This window comes from Drosophila pseudoobscura, chromosome 4 (assembly GCF_009870125.1).
Source record: "Drosophila pseudoobscura strain MV-25-SWS-2005 chromosome 4, UCI_Dpse_MV25, whole genome shotgun sequence".
Taxonomy (NCBI): domain Eukaryota; kingdom Metazoa; phylum Arthropoda; class Insecta; order Diptera; family Drosophilidae; genus Drosophila; species Drosophila pseudoobscura.
The window spans coordinates 18,963,851-18,983,570 of NC_046681.1; the positions used below are offsets into that span (position 1 = coordinate 18,963,851).

Below are 19,720 nucleotides of genomic sequence, written 5' to 3' on the forward strand. Positions count from 1 at the left end.
TCGCCCAACAAACCTATAAATAAAAGAATCACTAAAAACAGGTTAAAACCAAAAAAACGGAAGGTTATTCGTTCGAGCACCTTGGGGGAAGGGAATGTAGCTTTTACGATTAATACTCTTGCAACCACATACCCTATGACGGGTATAGAAGATAGTCTACCGTTTTTTTCCACAAAGACATATTTTTTAGTCCACTGTTCCTATGGCAGCTATATGATATAGTCGTCCGATTTTGATCAAATCTTTGTGAGTTATGTAAAAAAATAAACAAAACCAAATGTGAACGTTTGATTGTATTATCTCTACAAACAAAAACGTTTCTCCCACAGCAACTGGTTTTTTGAACCAAGGTTTCTATGCCAGATATATGATATAGTCCACCGATTTTGAAGATTTTCGGTTAAGTTATTTATTCATACATGTTACCAAATTTGACAAAGTTTGGTTGATTTATCTTCACAAACAAAAGAGTTTCTCCCACAGAAACTTGTTTTTTTAAGATATTTCCCTTATGATATAGTCAACCGATATTAGTGGATCCAACTTATGCAACATGCTCTATAAAAAAGACATATACAACATGTAGGATACCTTTTTTGGTCGTAAATGGTATAAAGACGGCTATGGTTCCAGAGAGATCCCAAAATTTTAAATAATTATATGAACCGCATTTCACACACTTTATTCTACGGCTATATATAGTACATCCTAGGTGTCCCCGTGGGTCACAAGCCGCTCTAGATACCCTGCTGTTTCATTGACTTAAGAAAACAAAAGCTCACCGAAAAAAAGATACATATCTGTAGCTGTATCTGTATCTGTGTGTGACCGAATCGGCCTCCCTCTGTAATCATAGTGCATTACACTCCGCGCTGGAGGCAAGGCGAAACGAGGCAACAACGGAACCAGCGAGGGGTGGGGCGGGGGGCATAAGCAACTTCCAGGTCAAGCAACTTCTGCCGGCAAGGCCATGCCCGGTGACTGAAAATGGAAATGGAAATGACAGCAGCCGCTGCAAAAAAATAAACGAAAACGAAAACACACACAAAATATAACCGAATATTTGAGGGATTTTTTGGCGGGTGGAAGCGCTGCCTGCGCCGCATATCATTGACCCAAGGTGCAGTTACCTTGCGGGTTGTGGCTGTGGCTGTCGCTGTGGCTGTGGGTGCAATGATCCACACGATCCACTGTGCGCGCCTGCAGCCCTGGCAGGCGGCGACCTCTCTTAATTTTGAGTGGGAGACTCTTCTCTGATTGATTCTCTCTCTCTCTCTCGGGGATGGTTCGTTGGAAAGGTGTATATTCTGCCTTACACTCCCCTGGAGCATACCTTTCTCCAATCCACACACACACACACACACACACGCACGCACACACCTCATCTGATCTCAGATTTTTGGGGGCTCCTTGCATAAATTAAAACAGCTGATGAAATTCGCCAAGTCTGGCGCATAAGCGGTAGTCCGTACTGCCCAAAAGCCAAGAAAAGCAGATAAAATTATTCATTTATTTTTATAAAACGCTACGCTTCTTTGTTGCTGCTTTTTTTTGTTGCTGCGGCCTGCACTTGCCCACAAAAATCTCTTGTGCCGTTATGGCAACGGCGTTGACGCCGGCGCTGACGCAGACAGAGACGCAGACGCAGACGGAGACGGAGACGTAGAGTGCCACCGCCCACAAAAAATTCGCTGCTTGCTGCAGTCGATCAAAGTCCATGCCCCCCTTTCTCCTCCACTGATGCGCTGTCCATCGAAGGGGTGTATTTATAGCAGCAATAGAATTCTCTCTTCTCTCTCTCTTTACCCCCGCACTCGTTCTTAGCCTTTCGCTCTCTTCGGGCCGCTCTCTGTTTAGACCCCTGCTAATTGGTACTTGGGCTTTTTTTGGCTCTTGGGGCCGCCATTGCGGTAGGTTCGTCCGATGAGGCGTATATGTAATGACGAGTGACCCTGGGATGGGGATACAGTACAGATCAAATACAGTAGAAGCTCTCTTGGGCAAACAAATAATCTACAGAGATATACTTATATTTATATACTTATGTACATATATACTCAAAAAAAAAAAGGTGCCGCCTTCCTTCGGCAAAAAAAATCTCAAGCACTCCTCGCAGGCTAGTATTTTACGCTTAAAATAAAACTTATATTACTTTCCATTCAATGGCAGTCTCTCAGTCATCATGCAGCCCCATCCTTGGGCTATCGCTTGTCCTTGCAGCCGCCACCCAAGCGAAAGATTTGCTTGTGTTCCTTAATCTTTACCAGCTTGTTGCGGAAGCCCCACTCGATGTCAAAGTCCAGGTAGTTGGCCCCACGAGAAACGGCAAAGTTGCCCGAGAATTTTTCGCCTCTGCATATGGGTAGATGCTGATCGATGTGGAAGAGAGTCTGCTGCCAGTGGGTGCTCGGAGCCCAGGGACTGGTGGACACCACCTTCTCATCGGTGCCGCCCGAGAAGCTAAAGTCAAAGTGCACGACAAACAGATCGATGATCTCCTGACGCTGCACGAGCAGTTGAAAGGGCACTTTGAAGCTCAGTTGGTCGCTCTTGATGGTACGCAGATCCATTTTCCATATCTCCTGCGGTTTGGCGAGTATCTGGCGTGCCAGCACGCAACCCACTTTCGGTAGCTGCTGGACAATGCCTGCCGCATGGGACATATTAAAGCCGTAAAAGCGCGACCAGAAATGCCTGGGCTGTTCCGTATTCCTGTCCTCGGCCACCGAGAGATAGAGCCTGGCCGTGTCGGGAAAGATGCATCCGTTGGGCTTGAGCCACTTGTCGCGCGCATAGATGACCCGATCCAAAGCCGAGCTATACAACAGACAGGCCCTGCAGGAGGCAGTACAATAAGAATCGAGTGTGTGGTGTAGACTAGGACTTACCCCATCCACTTGGATACTATGACATCGACTGGGGGAAGCTTCAGTGTCCGAATGTCGCCCTGAATCACCTCAATCACGCTGTCCAGGCCGTTCTCGCGCACCAACTGGCGCGCCACCTGCGCCGCATTGCCAGAGTCCACGGCAAACACCCGGGCGGCTCCTTGCTTGGCCACCAACATCGAAAACAGGGCACTGCCGCAGTCCACCTCGAGCACTGTGGCGCCTTCGAAGATGTGTGCATGCCGAATCGCATCGCAAAAGGCCGTCATCACCACATCGTCCTGGATAATCACCTCCTGGTGGTTAATGAAGTCCCTGAACGCATTGTACGAGAAGGACATTTTGGAAAACTTCTCCAAAAACTGCTCGTCGCTGTTCTCTTCTTCCATTTTTAACTCTTCAAATGTAAACACAGACTTCAGACGCTCTGTCCTTCTATCGATAACCAACACGATCAAAAGTCGCAGTGCTGCCGGATGGGGCGATTCCGGTACTGCGTTTGAATTTCAAACGGGTTTTCAAATAGGGTTAGGATCTGCAGAGTTCTTTTCCCGAAAATATGCTCCGAAAACCAAAAAGGAACAGCATATTTGTATTCTACAGGTCCTTGACGCTAACCATTGATGGATTCAGAGGGCCATTTCAAAAGTCACCAATTGCCAAGATGCTTCCCAGTAGCATTCCTTCGAGATATTTTCAAATTGTCTAGAATCTATGCTTTTTTCTTATATTAAGCTCTACTTTAACAATGTTATGCACACAGAAGACTCTACTCTTATCATAGTTTCAGAGGATGGGAGTTTCCTATATTTAAGCTCTCCCTTTCATAGAACTTCGGGGGACTTCCCCTGCCTGCCATAGCGCTCCACTTTCCATTGACTCGGCCCCTCGGTGTTCTTATCTCGCAATGAATTCCCATTCGCCGCGTCTATTTATAGCGAATTCACCCGAAGTTGACCGGACAAAAGAGGAGGATGATGAAATTGTTGGCGATGTCGTATGGCGATTACCGCTACAAGTACCATGGAAATTGGCTTGGAGATTTCGGTACTTCACACAGCGTGGAACTGGTTGGCGGATGCGGATTTTGGGGGCGAACTTTGAGCGCAATTTGCGGTTCACGTGTGCCAGGGTCACCTTCACCTTCACCTTCAACTTCTGCTTCTGCACAGAGCGATCGATCACTCAGTCAGTAACGTTGGAGGGGATTGTGCGATCATTCGCCTTACGCATGAAGCGATAGGTGATTCAAAGAGCAAGAGAGAGGGAGAGTGACTCAAATGACATCATTCCAAAGTTCAAACTCGCCCAAGATTCGCTTTTATAGCTGTTCAAGTGTTGAGAGATCTATGTATGTAGATGTTGTTGTACCACGGAATGCGGGAGGGGAGTTCAAGGGTATATTGTTTTGCTCTGGCGGAACACTCGATAAATAACAGATCCATGGGCTATAAGATATAAATAAGATATTATATGCAACGATACCCCTGACCAATTAATCGAAATTTGTACAAGTTAATCGGTACAAATCGCAGGAAGATACAAGTGAAGATGTGTCATCTCTAGGCAAAGGGCGTAACTGTACAAAACACCTAAAAATAAAAGCTAAAGTTACTGTAAAATCTATTATCAATTAATCCTTGGGAATAGATTTAGCTATTCCTAGCACTGAAAATGGAGTCCCCTTTAAGCGTATCCCTATATCTTTCACTAGCATTGTTAGAGGCTGATTTAGAGGCTGTTTAGCGGGTATTCCCATGGTCGTATGATCCGACTAGCATGCCGTTCCTCTACTTGTTTGTATTGTTTGCTGATCTGACCGGCCTGCTTTACATTTTGCACTCATCCAATGAAACGACTCGCTGTTTCCCCTTCACTTCGCTTCTACACTTCTCTTCAATGTTTTTTGGTTCAACGTTTTCTGAATTTTTACGCGTTGACCTTAAATGCAACGCACAACTGATGTTCACTTCCGTCGTTGTCCTTGCTAAAGTGCAAAAACCCTCAGATGTATGATGAACAAAATAAAAACATTAAAATGAATAAAAAAATTAAATTTAATTCATGCCCCGTTTAAATGTTTTGATCTCAGATATCTCGGGATCTCGGGATCTCGGGATCTCGAGTCTCCAATCATCGGATTTATGGCCCCAGCACACACGATCAATAATTTGCAAAAATATGTTAATTATTTGGTCTTTGGTCCTCCTCCTTCTGCTGCCATATCTATATACATAGTCCCTCCGACTTTTGATTATTTGAAACGCGTCGCGAGTGGCTAAAAATAAATCAAATGTGGGCAAAGGCAAAATGAGGCAACAACAACAAAAAACCTCAATTTTTGTTGCGCTCGTGCTTCGATTAGCCATCAAAAGCAAACAATCGGTGGAAGAAGAGGCCGCTGAGCAGGCAGCTAAAAATGTGCTAAATACTGAAAATCATTGAGCACGCCACCCGGTCATGTCCACGACCTGATCGAAGGGTAGGAGAGTGGGCAAAACAGTTCCAAGAAATTTCTTAAAGAAAGCTAAAGAGCAGAAAGCAGGTTGGCAGCGCCATCATCATACATGTATGATGAACTGCAACGAATAGAGAGAGAGGGTTGAGGAGTGAAATATCTCAAGATTTCAGTGGAAGATTGACCAATTTCCGGAGAAGAGGCTGTTCCTTTAATGCAGGGCTATACTTCTCAGATAAGTGTAAGCCACAAGCAGGTTAGCAGCCCCTAATCTCAGGTCATGCATGTATGATGCAATGCGAAGAATTTAGAGAGTGCACTGCTAGACCATTCACACATTGCGTGGCCGTGGCTCTTCCAGTGTAATCGGTTGGCGATAAGACTTCAGACTGCGACTGCCCTCAGCTGTGGGCCCCTCTCTTCCGTCCTTCAAGTACAACAAACGCGCCCACTTGGGCAAACAGCGGCCACACTGTCAACAAAAACATGAAGAATGATTTGCAGAAAGGAAAGAGGAAGAATCAAAGAGAGAGCGCTGCCCACTTGGGCTGTTTCCATTGTGACACACACAGCGGAGAGGCTATGGCCCAGCTCTGCATAGGGTTTACGTACCCCTCAAGGGCATTAATCGCAATCATACCCCCGCCGTTCCGCCTGAATCGAAGGAACCAAAACAAGCGCAAAAACCAACGCCCCATAAACAAGGTCTGGCTACGTCATGGGACAGACTAGACCATAACAGACCACAGACCCGCCCCGTTTGGGAGTACGTTAGATAAACAGCATGCCATGCCCCGGATTTGCCACCGATTGTTCGACTCTGTGCACGCAGCCAATGGCTGTCAATGAGTTCGATAAATAAATATGTTAGGTAGGATAAACAGATATAGATATAGAGAAAGAGATACTCGTATTTACATTTGGGGATTGCATAATATTTTTTAATAAATTAAAATGTATCTACAAAGATCTCCGGGAATTGTTTGACCTTAGTGCTATTCCATAACATGAAAAGATCAAGGAAAATTTTTGTATTATTTGTGTGTTTTATGAAGAAAAAACAATATAAGTTCTCTTAGAGATAGAAGAATTGTGGGAAGACCGGATACTGAGATATGGTTAGAGCTCTTAAAAATATCAAAGAAAGGGGGATTTTTTTCATGGTTTTGCTTGCGACGACTGTACCTAACAAGGAAAAGAAAAGTTACATTTTGTTGGTATTCGTTAAAAATATATGGTAATTTAATGTAGAAAATAGTAGAGTAGAGAAAAAAGAGGTCCGTTACCTAAAGGAATGAATCTAGAAGGAGAATATACTCTGGTACAGTTTTGTTGCGACTGTACGAACACGTATTTACGAGTATAACGCGCAAAGGTTCCATCTTTAGGGAGAGATAAATAGGTAAATTTATGCCCACAAAAAATGATAAGCCAAATGATAACTGTTCTGTGAGATACGTTTTGTTGGAACTGTACCTAATCGTAAGTATCTGGAAACCGATCGCTTGTGGATCTTTTACGTATAAATATGACTCATAAACAGAAAAGTCTGACTTTCAATAATGTCGCCCGAGGTCAGAGCTTCGTTTCAGCACACAGGAAGCTTTAATCAAACTGAATGAGAAATCTCTACAGATAACCCCATCTAAAAGCGAAAACTACACCAGCGATTCATTCACAAATTTCCACCCACCCCCAAGATCAGCCATGAAAAGATTACCCCCGCATGAATGACGAACCACCACACGAACGAACGAACGAACGAACACCTGCATTCCCAAAGTCATAGCCGGACCCGGACGCCCGGTCCAGCCCCCCAACATGCACCGCGGATTGATAAACCTCGCCACTGACGGCGCATGGGAAGCGGCGTACTGACTCCATGCCCGGGGGTCGGCCGTTGGTGGAGGCGGTTGAGTGGGGTGGCGATAAGAGTAACCGCAACTGATAAGAGCCACGCCTCTCGCTCATGTTGTGACTGACCAACGGACAGACTGATAGATTGGCCATGCGGCGTCCAGCTGGGGAATCGGCGGCTCTGCTTATCAGGGTCTGCCCCTTGCCGCCTCTCAGTAGGGTTGGGGTCCAAAATTGAGTGGCCTCTGCTCGTGCGAACGGACGGACAGCTGTCCGGGGGATATGTTCGCCGTAGCGAAAATCGTATTATGAATAGCGCAGTTTTATTCGCGCTCTCTTCGAGGCGGGTGTTCACGTTGACTTCACGTGCCCCCAATCAGAGGCCCAGCGACCTCGTCAACATCAGAATCGGAATCGGAATCGGAATCTACGTCGATGTCGGCATACAAAAAACGGGTCTATCTACAGCGGCGGCGCTTGCTCTGCGCCCTCCCCTGCCTGCCCCCACGGTGGAGGTGCTGCTTATTCTAGATTTATTTCTGTGTGTGCCATATATACACTCGTATTTTCCACTTATTGATGATGTTGTTTGTTGATTCCCATTGTGCTGGATGACGATGATGATGAAGATGAACTGAGCCCCGATATGCCCGAGGCAACTGTCCCATTAACGCCCATTCACCTGAACCGGTTCAGGGACAGGGAAACCTTCTTCCATCCCATACCATACACATCCCATCCCGTTGTGCCACGGACAACAACTTTCAAGTTCAGATGGAACATTTGGCAAGGGAAGGAACTGGGCCAAGGTCGGCCCCCTCGAGCGGCCAGAACGAGAAACGAGAGCGCTCAAAACAAAAACCATTCGACTGTGGATGGGGGAAAACCTTCACATCATCGTAAATTTCCATTGGGGGAACACCGCAATCCCCAATTGAAGGCCGCCCTGGCCCTTTGGTCTCATTGTTTACAGCACGCCTCGGATTCTGTTTACCTCTCTGCCTTCTACTAAAGATTTGGATACATATGTCCCGCGCTCTATTCCGGGTTTTGCGATGGCGTTACGATTTCTATGGAAACGCGTTCTCCGGCACGTAGGCAGAGAGCAGAACGCATCGCATACGGTATCGCATTAGAACCACATGATGGAACCTGAAAAGAATCTGCTATACACCCCAAGAGAGGTTCTACAGACCTGGATATCTAATTAGATCGGCGAAACCATCAGCTATCGTTTAAAGGAATAAATTCTTCAATAGATAATGGTCACATTCTTCAAGAAAGTATGCCAGAATTCCGTTTACTGATGAAATATTCTTAGAGGTAAGTGATTTAGAAGCTGTTATATTTATTTGTACACCTTAATATATACTAATTCCCGTATACTACTGATTTCAGCAGCGGTTAACAGAATAGCAATAGGCGATTCCTAAAGAAGGTGAGCCGTGCAGATACGGAGTGAAAACTGATCGCTTTCGATATTTCCGCTCGATTGCTAAGTCGCCTCTTATTTATTTCCAATAGGTTTCGATTTATTCTATGAATCTGCCACCTGGGATCCGTAAACATTCAACAAAAAAGAAGCCGAAGATGACAATTGTATTGGGGAGGGGCACGAAGAAGAAAAGGTAAGGTCTTCGGCTTTCTTGATGGAGTTGCTTGGTCACGAGTCACATGACGTCATGGAGACTTTTGAGGATAGCGCGTGTGCTTAGAGGGAGATCAGAGACAAGTTTTTTTTCTGGGTTTTACCCAGTCCCCTTCCCATTCGGGCGATGGCCAAGGAAAACATCAGGAAAATGTTTGCCAAAAGTGAATTGCAAAATCTGGCAAGGGAGAAAAACTTGGGGATATGGGAAGTGGAAAATGGGCCTCGTCTGTTGACGATTTTCACGTTGTTGCCGTGCCGAATTATAGATGCTTTACTCATGTTTTATGTACGGCTCACTCGCTGGCTGCATGATTCGACTGTTGGACTGTACGACCGGGCGTCTGACGTCAGGCGGCTCCACCTGTGATTGACGCTCGAGCAACGCCTCCTCCGAATGTCCGGCGATTGAGAAAAGAGACACATGGCCATGGCCGGGCTAGTGATTGTGCTTTTGCTTGAAATTCCTCGTTAATAATCCATATCGTGGCAGAGAGAGAGAGGCCTTGAACCCGGAGAGAGTACAGTGCCGGAACGCCAACGTCATTGTCGGCCGACGAAGCTTCTTACGTTTGACCTTTGACGCGCAACAGGAGCAAAAGAGTAGTCTATGTGACGTCACCAGACGCTACGTAACGCTACTGCGTCAATGCGCAAGTTCTTTCTCTCCCTCCAAAAAGGGCTCTCTCGCCCACTATCGTTTCTCTTTCTAAGGTCGGCCTGCCTTCCGCTGGGCGTGGGGTATGGGGCGGCCTACGTGCAACTGAGAATGTGCGTGGGCACGTGTTCTCCGAGTCCGGATTTGGATTCGGATCGGGATAGGTGGGTGGGCGTATCTGTGTGTGCGTAGGCGTGGGCGGCCTCCACTCCAGATGCATGTCAAGGAAGCTGAACTTGAACCTGGCCCCCGGGGACCGAGTGTCCGGCAGAGTTTTTCTGTCTAAATTTAGATACTTTTGTATGAACAACCCACCTCTTGACGATGATTAAATTACAGAGATTTCCCTAATGGCATGCGAAGGGGGTAGGTAAGGCTAAGGCGGCCTCCAACTGCGACGCAGTTATTTCATTCCAAATGAGCGATGCAGTGCACTTCCAAGGGGACGAGCGGGTGTAACGGTACATCGTCCCATTTACACGCCCACATTCGAGAGAGTGGAGGCCATCATGCCATGAGACTGCGCTTCAGTTCCGCGCAAATTTACACACGAATTCCATTTCCAATAACACCCACACACATACGCACACACTTCCATGATAAAAGCACGCCACAGACTGCTAGCCTCTCTTTCTCGCTCTCTCCGTCCCTCTCATTCCATCACAGCGAACGAACGCCTACCAAAGTATCAACAAATGTTCACGTGAACACCATGAGGTCAACGCGTGATACCGTCCCAGACACTGACGCACACACACACAGAGCCACAGACCCAGAGGCAAACATGCTCAGCCAGTAAGAAGGTTATATTCGCAAAGGGTCGACTAGTTGATACCTTCTCCAGTGAATCTTCAATAATAGAACCACAGTAATTATCGATGTGTTCAGTTTTTTACGTTTTCGTCTACTATTGCTTAATTTCTTGGTGTTCAGATGAATAAAACGATTCGAAGTTAGTCCATTTAAGGAGTAATTGTATCAAGAAAGCAAATTCTGTACTACTAATCGGATACACGACGAATAAAAAATATCACTTCTATTTGGGAATGACCAACACATGCTTTGGAACCAGGCCAGTAAGTGTACTTACTGAATCTAGCATACACTTGATACCCTCTGTGGCATGCCTTGCTAGTTGTGTTGTTGTTGCGCAAGAGAGCCAACCAACGCCACATTATAATAGTCACAGCTGTTCTGCTGGCGCGCTCTCTCTCTCTCCACTCTGGTTCTCTTTGTGTGTGTTCGGTGTACGAGCCCCTTTTTGCTTTGAAAACTTGTACAGGCGAACACACAGCGTTGCCAGGCCACTGTGTTAGATTTACTTAATGTATATATTTGATACATAAACTAAATTGTTTATGTGGCCAGTTTGGGTTACAGCTTACTTGTCCACTTGATTATTTACATTTCCACTACACAGTGACTCATATTAAATTTCATGATATGTCCTAACATTTACATAGCAGCTGGCAACGCTGACGATTCGCTCAACTGTTGATCTCCCAATACTGTCTCTCATTCTACCGTTCGCTATCTCTTTGTGTTTCGTCCATTAATGAAATCTTGCGCCTTGCCTCCCTCCCCACTCGAGACTTTCCAGACACCAAAGTCTGACTTTGGCTATAATGCCCATGCAAATATATTCGACGAGGCCGAGATCTGTCTAATCGGATGCCAGGCGCGTCTGCCATTGCGTTTCAATGGCTAAGACCCCGTCTCGACCGCGTTCGAGCCTGTTTTTTTTTTTCGATTAATCACGAACTTCCGTAGCAACAACTGCGTCAGCGTCAGCTTTTGGCGGCGGCCCGACTCCCAGTCATGGCTTTGGGGTGTGTCTGTGTGAGCTCCACAAGTTTGTTTGTGCGAATGTGTGCTGTGCTGTGCACGCGGCTTGTGCATGGACAGCCTATGAATAGACAGGGGCGGGGCCCCCCACCAAATGGAATGGAATCTTCTGACGGTTCCCCTCCTTAAACCATCCGACCATCGAAAAACAAGTCTCAAGTAAACAGCTGATGACGTCCGTCCATGCGTTGGTTACGTGGTGGCCGCTGCTCCGCTTAAGAGATCTTCCATTTCAAAGCATACATTCATACATACATACATACATACATATGTATGTATTTATGTAGAGGAGGGAATGAGAAGGCAGCGAGCACAAGAGACCTGACCTTTTCAGAATGTCAGTCGGGGGTCTCATCCGCAGAGCAGAGAAGAAAAGTGGCGTTTTGCTGCCCACGTTGCCGCTGCCTGATGGCTGCTGTTGTCCGACCGCTGTCCGGGTTCCCGAGGTTCCATTCGATTCGGTTTCATTGCACTGGTTGCTCCACTCACGAAACGACGATGACGATTTTTGCCCTCCCCCCGACACACACCTTCATGTCTACCCACTTACAAGTGATTACGTCGGCGCTTCCCTCGCACACACTCAGGCACACACAAACACACACAGCACAGAGTAGCAGCGACCGCGACGCGGCAGCAGAGGGAGCTCTGTTGGGAGCCCGCTGACTGAATGTTGTTTCATTCGTCTTTTGAATTCTGAACGCAACGGTTCGCTTAGCTCCCGCTACCGCTCCACACGGCCTGGCCGAAAAGCGCAGTCCATTGAAGAGTTTAAAAAAAGAAACAGTTACAAAGTTGTGCAAAATCTCGGAGCAGAAATAAAAGATTAAACAAGTGATAAGAGAAAGAGACAGACAGACATTTAACTCCTACACCCGGCTAGCAAGACCAGGGTAGAGTGAAAGAGAAAAGTGCATCGCAAAGAGAGTGCAAAGTGCAAGACTAAACCACAAAGAAATGGATATGAATATGGATACCCTGCTGCTGCCATCGCCGCCAGCAACGCCCCCCCTCAGGGAAAATAAATTGGAAAATGTAAGTAAATCGGGAGTGTGACTCACGGGGGAGTGAGTGTGTTTGACCTACAATGCGATTGTGATTAGTGAAATAGTGAAATTGATTAGAGCCAAATGCATCCCGGACCCTGGGCCTCAACAGAAATTCCCGCACATTTTTCCTCCCATTCCTCCCAGGCCACAGTCACGCAGGGGGGCCATGGGAGCAGACGTTCTTACGGTCTCGCTTCCACTTGTCGCGTTTCTAAAAACAAAAGTGTCCCATCTCTTTTCCACCCATGGCTAGGCCAGATCACGCAGCCAGCACGCGTTCACGTGAACACCGCATGCTCAGGCTTATGGGAAAGAAACAACGGGCGGAGTGTAGCGGGGGATGAACATTGGACCCCTAGCACACCAGCATACAGTCTCGTCGTCGCCGAGAGAGGAGCGCACACACACATAGTTAGTCCAAAGAGAGGGCAAGCAAGGCATATCAAATAGAAGGTAAAGCAGCTGAAAATAACGGCCTCCAATTATGTTTTGCTATGCGCTCACGCCTTACCTTCTGTTTGACATATTTGGGAGAGTCTTGTGCTTGAGAGAGCTTGCTTTCGTTTGTGTGTGAGAGGGAACGAGCATGCGAAGGTGAGTTCGCCAATTAGACGGAACGGCAAGGAAAATACTACTATGAAGAAGAAGAAGAGGAGAGAGAGGCTAGGCAAACACAGGGCCACAGCCAAGCCCCGGTCTCATAAAAATATGTCACATTGCTTATACTGCCCCACTCTCCCCCTCACCCCTTTCATTTATCTGGCAAACAAACAGAGTCACGCACTCACACACACAATGGAAAGCAACGTGCCGAGCCCATAAAAAGATTTCAACGACGTTTATATAGCGCTCCCCCTCGCACCCACCACTTGCGGCCCACCTGCAGCACGTCATAGCTGTAGTCATTAGTGTGGCTGCACTTCTCCATTGCCTGCTTTTGGGCGGGCAATTCAAATTTCATTGAACCGTTGGCATACGGCAGTCTCTCAAACAAAAAGTGGATAAACCGCCAAAAAATAAACACTTATATATCAACCTTCTTGGCCAAAATGAGTGCAATGAACCTACACCCCACCCACCGCTGACAGGTTAAGGTTAACGGTGAACGGCCTTGCGTGATGGCTGCGTAATTAGCAACAATATTTCGACTGTCATTGTGGGTCAGAGCCCTGCGGTATTGTCCGGTCTGGAGGAAAAGTGAACGTGGACGACGTGAATGTGAATGCACTCCGGGATCAGGTTGTTAAACCCCTACTAATCATCACTCTTTCCTCTCTCTATCTCTTCAGGTGGCCAAGGACGAGCAACAGGTTAACGAGAATCTGCTAAAGGCCAAGCTAAAACTGGTGGCCCAGAAGAGCCAGAAGAATGGTGGCGGCATCATCACACCGAATCCCTCGGACACTGAGGATGAGGCCCCAGAAATGGATGAAGTGCCCAGCAAGAAGCCACGTCTGGAACAGCCTGCGATGACCATGACACCGCCGCCCGACCAACAAAAGCCCGAGGAAGAGGAGGAGTCCAAGAGCGATGATGAGCCCAAACGCGTCAGTGTCATCATGCGGGTCAACAGCTCGGGCGCCGTCTCCTCCTCCCAGGATGATAACAGCTCCAGCTCCAGCTGCAGCTCCTCCTGCACTACCGCGACAAGCAGCACAGTCAGTCCCGCTATGGAGGATGACTACCCCGAGGCAAATGTGTGGCGCAATCTCAAGTTCAAGATGAACCGCAAGCGGGCCGCTGAGGTGGCTTTGCCCCAGCCACCAGCACCTGTCCAAGCCCCAGCTCCAGCTCCAACTCCTGAGCCAGCGGAAGAGCCGCAAACAGAGAAAACGGAACCCATTGCCTTTGTGCCTCCCTCCAGCAGCATCCTTATCGCCCCACCAACCTCTCCATCAATCGCCTGTGCATCCCAGCTGCTTCTGCTCAGCACAGTGGCCGCCCAACAGTGCCCAAACCCATGTCCGCCACCCAGCTCTCAGGAATCGCCGGCCGAGAAACATCAGCGCATTACTGCCGCCCAGGCAGCGGCCACCCGGAGCCGCATCTACGAATGCACCTTCCCGGATTGCGGCAAGAACTACTTCAAGAGCAGCCACCTGAAGGCCCATCAGCGCGTCCACACTGGCGAGCGTCCCTTCGTCTGCAAGTGGGAGAACTGCGACAAGCGTTTCTCCCGCTCCGACGAACTCTCCCGTCACAAACGCACCCACACCGGCGAGAAGAAGTTCCAGTGCGGCGTCTGCCAGAAGAAATTCATGCGCAGCGATCACCTATCCAAGCACGTGAAGCGTCACAACAAGGACAAGGCCAACGGCGTCAACCGCAACGTCTCTGTGGCCTCCGCATCATCTGCAGCCGTGGCCGCCCTCTGCGACCCCACGCTGCACCTGAGAGCCATTGCCCCAGCGGCGGCCGTCTCCAGCTCAGTACAAACATCGCTGCCAGTCACGCAATCCTCGCCAGCCACGCTTCAGGTGTACAGTGCCCAGGATCTGCTGCGACTGCAGCAGCAGTCGAGCGGCTTTAGTTTCAGCGGAGTGGGAACTCTGCTGCAGGCGCAGCGATAGAGGAGGACCAGCAGAGAGCAGGAGGAACGCCAAACCAATCTCATCCCACAACACAGTATCACCCACCAGCTGGAGAGCAGAAGGACTAAGATAGAGCGAGAGTGGAGCCCAGCTGGGGGTGTAGTCTTAAGAGATAGATTAAGAGCTAGATCTTGTCATCGTTTTGTGCATATATCAAATTAATATTCAGTAACCTTTGCTACGCTTCGATCTGGTTCTGGATCACACGCGATCCGTTCCAATGATCAGTGGCGAAGAAGCGGAGGCGCCACTTCTTTCTTTCCAAGGGCACAGAGCACATCTTAGTTTAGCAATCTTCTGATTCTAATTCTGATTATACCTAGTGCGTCTTTATACACATATACGCGTATATTTAGCGGCAACATCTGTGATATTTAAGTTTTCTTAACTATTAACTATTTTCTATTGTAACATATTGTAGTTATCGCTCGTACTCTTAATTCTCCTAATCTTACACAACACAACAATTGTATTTATTGCTAAATGTGGAAAAGAACAACAGAAACAACAAAATCATAATGGATCCCCCACACGGACCAAATCTCAAAACAAAACGAAAATATATATATTTTCCAAAATAATTTCAAGTTCGAGTATTTTCTTCATGGGCGGGAAGGAAGCACATCAATAAAAACCAGTGGGACATCAGGATATCTGGCACTAAATTTCGATAGATTTGCAAATGCATTAAGGCTTTTTTATAAAGCAAATGGATATGAAAAATAGTTATGTTTAAATTATTTCTATGATTTATGGAAAATATCAGATCCAGTGAATGGATGGTAGTCGGTTTATTACTAGGATTCAAGACTGTTTACAGCAGCAATTAGAGATTCAGGAGATAGATAAAGTTCTTTCTGTAGAATATAGTGGGTCAAGTGAATCAAATCAAAATATGGATAGTTTGGAGATTTAATTTCCGACATATATTGAACGTCCATATCTACAGGACTCGGTAAAGAAAGATCGTTCTCTGTGAAACATGTGAAGTAGTACTAGGAGTCCTATTTTCATTCCAGACGCTATTATTACCATTTTAAAAAAGCTAAAAAATCAGTGCTTTGGAAAGAAAATTAATGGAATATCAAAGGATTCTTTGATTCCATTCTTTGTGTCTAAACTTTGAAGAGAACCTGTCGCAGACTCATCTCATTCGTTAAATAAATGTTGGTAAAAGTTTCCAGCTAGGAAATAAATAAATAAACTCGTAATTAGCACAATTAGACAATCATTTTAGGAGATATTCGTATGCTCTATTAAAACAAGAATAAACAAACATATTCTGTGATTGTTATCGACGACTATAAAATACGATAAACATAGTTTCTTCGGTTTATTTTATACGATATGGAATACTCTTACACTAAATACGAATATTTCCTTTACCAGATCATTTTTTGCTATGGGTTTTCTCGAATCAAATGATAACTTGATATATTGACGGTAATCATACGATATAGAATAAGTTTTCACCTAACACTAAGTACTTTCAGATCATTATTCACACCCCAAAAAGAGCGGTAAATTCGCAGACCTTGGGTTTAGTCTGGGGCGAGCAGGCCTGTCGCACGGCCATTTCCCAGGTGTCGAGTAGGTGCGAGAGCGAGTAGTTCTTCGGAAGCATGGAGATACGTGCAATCAGAGCCTGTTGCACGGTCTGCAGGAAGGGCGTGGCCGAGTACTCCTGTTCGGTGAGGGAGCAGTCGGGCGCCTGCCACGGGTACTCCTCCGGGACACTGACGCTCACTGGCGGGACACTGGGCAGTCGCTTGTCGTCCAGGCAGCAGATCAACCGAATAGACTTATTGTTGATCTGCGACGTGGTGTCCAGCTTCACCTTGAACTTGGTGTCCAGTCGGGCAATCTCACCCTGCAGCACATGTGGCACATCCTGCTCGAAGGGCGAGGACTTCTCCTCAATACGCGGTTTCTTTGCGGGCACCGGAGCCACGATATCCGTGCCGAATAGCAACTCCAGTGTGGGTCGGAATGTGCGATGCAATGTGTGATTGGCTATGGGACTCTGTAGCGTGGTATTGATGACCTCCAAAAGTGGATTCGAGGATTTCTAGGGGGAAAAACAAGGCATATTTGAGGGCATGATTCGTTGGAGTGTATTTTGATAGCTTACGCCAAACTGTTGGCCCGAAATGGAAATCAGATCCATCCTCTCCAGTGCCTTCTCGCACTTGAGCAGCGTTTCCAGTGGCACACGCTGCGTGGGATTGCACAGGATCTCCAGCAGCTTGCTCATTTTGGTCATCTTCTCCACATCTAAGCAGGAAAAGTTTGAGTTGAAAGAGAATCTCTGTGGTATTTATCGATTGTCACTCACTTGTGCCATCGTTGCTGATCTTCGCGAGCATGCGTTTCAGTGGCTCTATGTATTTGGTCAACTGCTTGTACTTTTCCCTATACAGTGCCTCCTCCTGTGGATTGAACGGACTGTTGCCGGTCACCTGGCCAGGCGTGTTGATGGAGGCATTGCTCGGCGACTGCTGGCGTATGTTTCGCTGTGGATTCTGCATCATCATCTGGGGGCTGGACTGCGGCACCAGTGCCGGACTGGGTATCATCTGCGGCGTGGGCATCTGTGGAGTTGGCGGCTGTTGCGTCGGTGTCTGGTTTCCCACAAGCTGTTGTTGTTGTTGCTGCTGCTGTTGTTGTTGCTGTTGTTGCTGCTGCTGCTGCATTTGTTGGAGCTGTGCCTGCTGCTGTTGTTGCAGCTGCTGGGCATCCGCTGGCGAGGGACTCGACCGCATGAAGGGCTGTCCCGGTCCCTGCTGGCCGCCAACGACGCCACCGCGATTGCCGGGGAACATTTGTCCCCCCTGACCCATGGCCATGTTTGGCTTCTGCTGGATATTCGGCGGCATATTGACACCCATGCCTCCCATGGGATTCATGCCAGCCTGCTGCACAGCATTGGGGGGCACCACCTGCTGCTGCTGACCCGCCGGTCCGCCCACGCCGACATTGTGCTGCGGCTGCTGCATATTGGGCGGCATTCCCTGCATGCCCTGGCCCATGCCCTGGGGTCCACCCATGCCGTTACCCTGGCCCATGCGCATCATGGGACTCATGCCCATCTGTAAAATAATTCGATTAGTGTTTTTTTGGCCTAGATTCTCATTACTTACCGCCATTTGGTTCTGCTGGATCTGCTGCATGGGCGGCATCTGTTGCATGGAATTCACATTCATGGGTCCTCCACTCTGCATCTGATTGGGCACAGGGCCGGCACCGGCACCAGGAGGAGCATTCGGTCCACCGGTCCCACCTGCGGGACCACTGTTCGGCCCAGGGCCCACCATTTGATTAGGCATGCCACCCATCTGCTGGCCAGCATTGCCCACAATCTGGCCCTGTCCTTGGGCACCGCCTGCTCCCATTACGTTCATCACGCCGGTGGCATTGCCGCCGCCGCCCATTTGCTGGACCTGCATCATCTGCTGTGGACCGCCTGCACCCGCACCCATAGGCATTTGGCCTCGTATATTGGGCATGGGCTGCATTTGCTGGCCGGGTCGCTGCTGGTTGAGGGACTGCAGCAGGTTCGACGCAGTGCCGGGCCCGCCAGGCACAGGAGCTCCTCCAGACATGGGCATCATCTGGGGATTGCGGTTGCCCTGGGTGGCCAGGTTTTGTAGCGCATTCAGCGGATCCTGCATCATGTTCTGCTGTCCCATTTCCGCGTTTGGAGGTGGCGGCTGTTGCTGTTGTTGTTGCTGCTGCTGTTGTTGTTGTTGCTGCTGTTGGGACTTGCGCGACATGTCCTTGTAGTGCATGAAAAGCTTCGCCACCAGTCCAAGGTACTCGTCCTTGCTACGAGACTTGCGGAAGATGTGGTTCTCCATAACGCTGGCATTCTTCGTCTGATCCTGGGCATGCGGCGGCAACAAGTCGTGTCTGTAAAAAAGTTTTTTTTGTGGAACTGTTTCTGTGTTTTTGCAATGCTTACATTTTGGAAATAACATTCTGGCGAAACTTCGAGCTCTGCCAGTCCTCCGTCATGATTTTGAATTAGTTAATCTGCCAGCTTAAGCGATTTAAATCGGTTTTTATTTTGCAAAATTTTCCAATTTTCTTTGTTTGTAGCCAGTGTGCCCGTGCATGTGACCGCGGATATTCTGATAAAATATACCGTCTGACCATCAGAAATATACCAAAATATACCGTCTCGTTTTCAAAATATACCTACAAATAATATATCGTAAACGGTCTTCGTTCACCGAACTAAATCATTATATTATGCTCCCCATCTAGGTAGACAATTGGCTGATTGGTCATAGCCTAGTAATATTAAACCGAATGTTAAAATGAAGGATAGTTCGCTCATGACCGAGCCCGCACTTCCACAGTAAGACCGTTTATGCTGTGCACATCGTTCTCAGTTTTCTGGCAGCACCATGCCGCTTATACGTTACATTTGAATGCGATGGGCTGCCAGATCGGTCAAAAATGGTCTCCCTCAGAGCCGCTCTAACGGTAAATATAGAACATGAACGCAGACTAGTTCAATTAGCACCCTTCCATTCATCTGCTTGCTGTTTCTCTTAACATTCTACCTCCCAACCCAACCCAACCACCTGTGTGACTTATTAACGCGCCCTCTCCTATGGACACGCACACACGCAAACACAAACAGTCAGGCCTCTCTCTCCCGCTCTTTCTCTCGGTAAACTTTCGTTTCGGCGCGTGCTGAGCCGATGCTCTAGCTGGCTTG

The 19,720-nt window shown here is 47.7% G+C and overlaps 3 protein-coding genes across 3 annotated transcripts; 1 reads left to right on the top strand and 2 right to left on the bottom strand.

Moving 5' to 3' along the window:
* Positions 1–1,765: 1,765 nt before the first annotated feature.
* LOC6902809 (protein arginine N-methyltransferase 8-B-like) lies at positions 1,766–4,724 on the bottom strand. The gene is made up of 2 exons (XM_002132510.3): positions 2,889–4,724; positions 1,766–2,835 (listed from the first exon to the last, which is right to left on the bottom strand). Exons 1-2 carry the CDS (start codon positions 3,275–3,277, stop codon positions 2,202–2,204), a joined length of 1,023 nt encoding a protein of 340 aa, XP_002132546.2. The 5' UTR covers positions 3,278–4,724; the 3' UTR covers positions 1,766–2,201.
* Positions 4,725–11,999: 7,275 nt separating this feature from the next.
* Positions 12,000–15,487, top strand: cbt (Kruppel like transcription factor cabut). Its single transcript, XM_001356394.4, has 2 exons — positions 12,000–12,389; positions 13,693–15,487. Exons 1-2 carry the CDS (start codon positions 12,312–12,314, stop codon positions 14,971–14,973), a joined length of 1,359 nt encoding a protein of 452 aa, XP_001356430.4. The 5' UTR covers positions 12,000–12,311; the 3' UTR covers positions 14,974–15,487.
* Positions 15,488–16,274: 787 nt separating this feature from the next.
* MED15 (mediator complex subunit 15) lies at positions 16,275–19,129 on the bottom strand. Its single transcript, XM_002132511.3, has 5 exons — positions 18,956–19,129; positions 18,135–18,903; positions 17,330–18,083; positions 17,126–17,268; positions 16,275–17,062 (listed from the first exon to the last, which is right to left on the bottom strand). The coding sequence occupies exons 1-5, from the start codon at positions 19,006–19,008 to the stop codon at positions 16,496–16,498; spliced, it is 2,286 nt and encodes a 761-aa protein (XP_002132547.1). The 5' UTR covers positions 19,009–19,129; the 3' UTR covers positions 16,275–16,495.
* Between the last annotated feature and the right edge of the window lie 591 nt (positions 19,130–19,720).

What these genes read in the sequence shown, in the direction of transcription:
- cbt (XM_001356394.4), top strand. Translation starts at nt 12,312, where the DNA reads ATGGATATGAATATGGATACCCTGCTGCTGCCATCGCCGCCAGCAACG. An exon ending in GGGAAAATAAATTGGAAAAT is followed by an intron (nt 12,390 to 13,692) that starts GTAAGTAAATCG and finishes CTATCTCTTCAG; the next exon opens with GTGGCCAAGGACGAGCAACA.
- MED15 (XM_002132511.3), bottom strand. Translation starts at nt 19,008, where the DNA reads ATGACGGAGGACTGGCAGAGCTCGAAGTTTCGCCAGAATGTTATTTCC. An exon ending in TCCAGCAGAACCAAATGGCG is followed by an intron (nt 18,084 to 18,134) that starts GTAAGTAATGAG and finishes ATTATTTTACAG; the next exon opens with ATGGGCATGAGTCCCATGAT. An exon ending in TTTCGGGCCAACAGTTTGGC is followed by an intron (nt 17,063 to 17,125) that starts GTAAGCTATCAA and finishes TTTTCCCCCTAG; the next exon opens with AAATCCTCGAATCCACTTTT.
- LOC6902809 (XM_002132510.3), bottom strand. Translation starts at nt 3,277, where the DNA reads ATGGAAGAAGAGAACAGCGACGAGCAGTTTTTGGAGAAGTTTTCCAAA. An exon ending in ATAGTATCCAAGTGGATGGG is followed by an intron (nt 2,836 to 2,888) that starts GTAAGTCCTAGT and finishes TGCCTCCTGCAG; the next exon opens with GGCCTGTCTGTTGTATAGCT.